General features: G+C 37.6%; 1 protein-coding gene across 1 annotated transcript; it reads left to right on the forward strand.

Annotated features, from left to right (window-relative positions):
* The first annotated feature begins 4152 nt into the window (after nt 1–4152).
* On the forward strand, nt 4153–5097 carry LOC113449451 (olfactory receptor 4E1-like). Its single transcript, XM_026720557.1, has one exon. It carries the CDS (start codon nt 4153–4155, stop codon nt 5095–5097), a length of 945 nt encoding a protein of 314 aa, XP_026576342.1.

Consider the following 5097-nt stretch of genomic DNA (forward strand, 5'->3'; position numbering starts at 1 on the left):
TCTCCCTCTGCACAACGCCAAGAATCCACCTCTTCAAAGCCTAAGAGGGCTTGTTAAACAATTCTAAGATTAACTTTATAGTTTTCAAAACTTTGGGCAGCTTGACAACTTCCCTAGTGACCTAATTGCTGTTAACTTCTGAGTTGAATCCTCAAAGCATGTCTTGGACCTCCCAATAATTGACATGAACTGTTACTGACTCGCAATTATATTTAGGAGCTAATTGCAACAAATATTTGATTTTATATTTCCCATTCTTTTTTGGGGGGAGGTGCATTTTAACAGCAGATGCTGAGTAATTTTCTAGAAGTTAAAGCATTGAAAAAAGAATGTATTAGATTGCTTCCATGCTGGTAAATTTTGATGCAGAAAGATCATCTCGCTGCCCACTTTAATTTTGAGTTACATGAATCTGGAATTAATCAGAGCATCAGTCTGGCTAGTGAAGCTGTTATCATTTACTTCCAAAGACAGAATTAAAACTACTAAAGGTGAGGATTTTATTACCATCACATCCTGGAATGAACAACGTTTTGAAGACAATACCTCCAGGTTGCCTTAATTTATTTAAACTGAACTCTGTGCCTTCTTCCTAAAACATTGTTCTGATGATACTGACCTTAAGGAATTTATTCAGAAATAAAATCCTTCTGATTGTTGCAAACACCAGCAAGGTATATAAATGCTATTTTATTCATTCTTGTATAAATATATATTTAGTTGAATAAGTTGAATAGTTGAATTGCAAACATAATTTTTTCAGTGGATGGGACATCAGAGAAAGAAATTGTTATGATTACATATATATTCTATGAATCCTAGTTATTTTTTATTCTGGGTCTCTCCTTCAAATTTCAACCATTCATAAAATTTATTTCATATCTCATGATATTCTGTCTCACCTTCATTTTTCAATTCCAATATCAATCTATCCAAGGAAATGGAAGTTCTAGTTTTGTAAAAAGTCGCACTGCTTCACTTAACTGTAGTTAATTCTAAAAATGATGGATGATTATTCCTTGCCTTTCCAGCCTGCTGCTGGCGTTCTGCATTTGCACAAGATAAATTGCAGAAAAATAATTAATAACTTCATGCCATGAAACCCCTCTGCTACAGTTTAAACAAGTTCCTAGTCTATAGTTCTGAAAAGATTATTTTCCCAAATCTGTGAAATGAATTAAGTGTCCTCTGCTTAAGGAACAACAGTGTCATAAATTCTGCAGGTGAGAAACTCAGTATGTTGTGCATTAGACAATGCACTTCCAAATTTTTGGAGCAGAGCAAATGCTTTACACAATAGTGTTTGGTGCACACACAGAAAGAGAGAGAATGTACTTAGCACTAGTGATTTGCACAAAATTGTACACACACAATGCAAAGTATCTCCCTTTTAAACTAAATGGAACTGGGGAAGGGAGGGAGGGAGGGGGGAGGAAGGAAGGAAGTTAAAAAGAAAGGAAGGAAAGAAAGAAGATGTGATTGAGGTCAAGATATATAAACTTATCTTAACCTCAATCACATATTCATAATTCACAATTCATAACAAAAATTAATTGTTTTCTCTTGTAGTTTTGGAATTTGAGATCTAGGGAGAAAGCACAGATACAGTGAAAAAAATGACAATCCTAAATTTTAGCAGATGTTTTAACAGTAAACATCAACAATTGCCAGTGTCTGGTAACTTTGAGTGCATTGGTCAGAAATAACCATTGCCGAGTTGAAAAACACTGCAATACATTATCTATATTTATGTTTTAATAATAAATCCTTTGTGATAGAAAATGCTGAATATTTATCTTTGGAAGTTGCAACATAGGATTTGCCCAATGTTTGCTCTGGTAGTTAAATCGTTTCTCTCTCTCCCTCTCTCTCTTTGACAAAGCATGTATTTTTATCATAATTATCTTTCTGTCTTCTTTCTTTTTATTTTGAAAGTAATATAAAATAAATTTTAAAAATCAGTTTGCAAATATGGAAGAAATTCATTAATATAGGAGGACCAAAATGTTGCCAGCAGGTTTCATTCAAACTACAGCTCCTTTTTTTTAACTTCCCCAATTGCAAACTGTGTTTTCACCTGCAAAGAATATGTAAAAATGCCAGCTTTTGTTTCCTCTTCAAAGTGTAAAATAAATGGAGATTTTGAGAATGGTATTTGTAAAACTGTTAAAATGAACTATATGGAAGAAATAAGTTTGTCCTCTGACAGTCCTTATATGTACAGAATGTGTATATTGTTGTCATCGGCTTTAATGCAGAGAAAGTCATTATGGAACACCAAACAATATCTAATGTGAAACTCAGCTATAAATCTATAAGAGTCTGGGTGAACTATTTGAAACTGGGGCAGGATTATTCTTGACAATCCATTATTATTATTGAGTTTCCAGAAGAAGGATCTAGGAAATTGTTTTATTCATTGGCATTCATTCTCTAATGTATGTATCTAATCTTTCAGATAACAGATTTGTCCTTTTATGTGAATTTATGTGAAGCAGAAATGCAAAAAGAGACATTTAAAATTAAGATTGAATGTCACTCCTGAGCACAGATAAATCATAAATCCTGGCTCTTAAATTTGAGGATCTCATCTTGGGATCTTCAAAACTAGAATATCCCCTCATGCCATGGCCCTAGTCCAGTTATCCTCTATGAATCCATTTCAAATAATATTTGGGTATTCTGATTATCAGTCCTCTGTGTAATATGTAGCATGGCCATAGCAGGTGGGCAGAAATGCAGTTCAGCTAAACTAACATGCCCGTGTTTTGTTAAAACTGACATAGTAATTTGGAGACCTGAAGTCTGCCTGATAGTTCAACTATCATAGAGTGTTATAGTTGATTTATATGATAGAGCAACTAAGATGATTAAGGGCCTGGTGACTAAAACATATAAAGAACGGTTGCAGGAAATGGGTTTGTTTAGTCTAGTTAAAGGAAGGACCAGGGGTGACATGTTAGCAGTGTTCCAACATTTGAGGAGCTTACACACACACACACAAAAAAAAAGGGGGGGGTTAAGCTATTTTCCAAAGCAGAAGGCAAGATAAAAAAATAATAGATAGAAACTAATTAAAGAGAGAAACAACCTGGATCTAAGGAAAAACTTCCTAACAGTGAGAACAATTAGCAGCTTGCCTTCACTGGAGGCTTTTAAGAATAGAGTGGACAGCCACTTGTCTGAAATGGTATAGGGTTTCCTATTGAGCAGGAGGTTGGACTAGAAGATCTCCAAGGTATCTTCCAACTCTGCTATTTTGTTCTGTTCATCCAACTTTTCCAGAAGTACAGAGATTCATCCAATTATTTTCCCTGTCCAGATTACTCCTTCCCAACCTAGTTCTATCTACTTTCTGTTACATGAATAGGGACAATTTAATCCACCTAAGTTCATAATGAATGGAAACCAATCAAGGAAGTAACCAACCTAGAACTAATGAGAAATTTCCTGACAGTGAGAACAATCAACCAGTGGAATGACTTGCCTTCAGAAATTGTGGGTGCTTCAACACTAGAGGCTTTTAAGAAGAGATTGGACAACCAATTGTCTGAGTATAAGGTTTCCTGCCTGAACAATGGGTTAGACTAGAAGACCTTCAAGCTCCTTTCCAAGTCTGTTATTCTATCAGCCTGGGACTGTAAAGTGATGAAAGTTTGCTACGTTGAATGAATGAATGAATTCTTTATTTGCCAAATGTGATTAGACACACAAGGAATTTGTATTGGTGCATAGGCTCTCAGTGAACATAAAAAGAAAAGATACATTCGTCAAGAATCATAAGGTACAACATTTAATATAGTCATAGGGTACTAATAGGCAATCAAATCATACTAGGAAAAAGTCAATATAAATTGTAAGGAATTATTTGTTTAGCAGAGTGATGGCAGGGAATTATTTGTTTAACAGAGTGATGGTTTTCGGGGGAAAACTGTTCTTGTGTCTAGTGGTTCTGGTGTGCAGTGCTCTATAGCATCATTTTGAGGGAAGGAGTTGAAACAGGATGTGAGGGGTCTGTAAATATTTTCACAGCCCTCTTTTTGACTCATTGAGTGGATTAGTTTATGGAAACCAATCAAGGAGAAAAGCAATTATCCATTATCCTGTTATAATATCATTCTTCTTTCCTTCCTACTTTCTCCACAGAAAACCATGCCAGCAGAGAACACTACAGAAGTGACCACATTCATCTTATCTGGACTGACCACCAACCACAACACCGAACTGGTGCTTTTTGTCCTTTTCATTGCCATTTATACTTTGATCCTGATTGGCAATATTCTCATCGTCATCACCATCGTCTTCGACAACCAGTTGCACAGCCCCATGTACTTCTTCCTCAGCAATCTCTCCTTCATCGATGTTTGCCATTCCTCAGTGGTCATGCCCAAAATGCTAGCGGACTTCCTGACTGAGTCCAAAACCATCTCCTTTGGAGAATGCATCGCGCAGATGTTCTTCCTCCACCTCTTTGCCTGCACAGAGATCTTCCTTCTCACCATCATGGCCTACGATCGCTATGCCGCCATATGTCACCCTCTGCATTACACAACCATCATGAGCCGCCGGATCTGTCTCAGCTTGGCGGTGGCCATGTGGCTAGGAGGCCTTGTTCACTCCATTGCTTTGACGGCCTTGACCCTCAGCGTGCCCTACTGTGGCCCCAACTCCATTGACAACTTTTTTTGTGATGTCCCCCTAGTCATAAAACTCGCCTGTGCCAACACCTACATTTTTGAGGTCCTCATCGTCTCCAATTCAGGATTGATCTCTGTGGTTTGCTTTATCGTTTTGGTCATCTCGTATGTGGTCATCCTGGTCTCCTTGAGGAACCACTTCTCTGAAGGGCGGGGCAAGGCTCTGTCTACTTGCGCTGCTCACCTGACTGTTGTCACCTTCTTCTTGGGTCACTGTATCTTCATCTATCTCAGGCCAGCCAAGAGTTTGGCCGCAGATAAGGTTGTTTCCATCTTCTTCACCGCTGTGACACCCCTACTCAACCCAGTCATCTACACATTGCGTAATGAGGACATGTTAAATGCCTTGAATAAGCTCCGTGGCCGGCAAATCCATGCAGGAGCCAAAGGCATTCATTAA

Source organism: Pseudonaja textilis, chromosome Z, assembly GCF_049901715.1.
Source record: "Pseudonaja textilis isolate UNSWEBS1 chromosome Z, rPseTex1.2, whole genome shotgun sequence".
Classification (NCBI taxonomy): domain Eukaryota; kingdom Metazoa; phylum Chordata; class Lepidosauria; order Squamata; family Elapidae; genus Pseudonaja; species Pseudonaja textilis.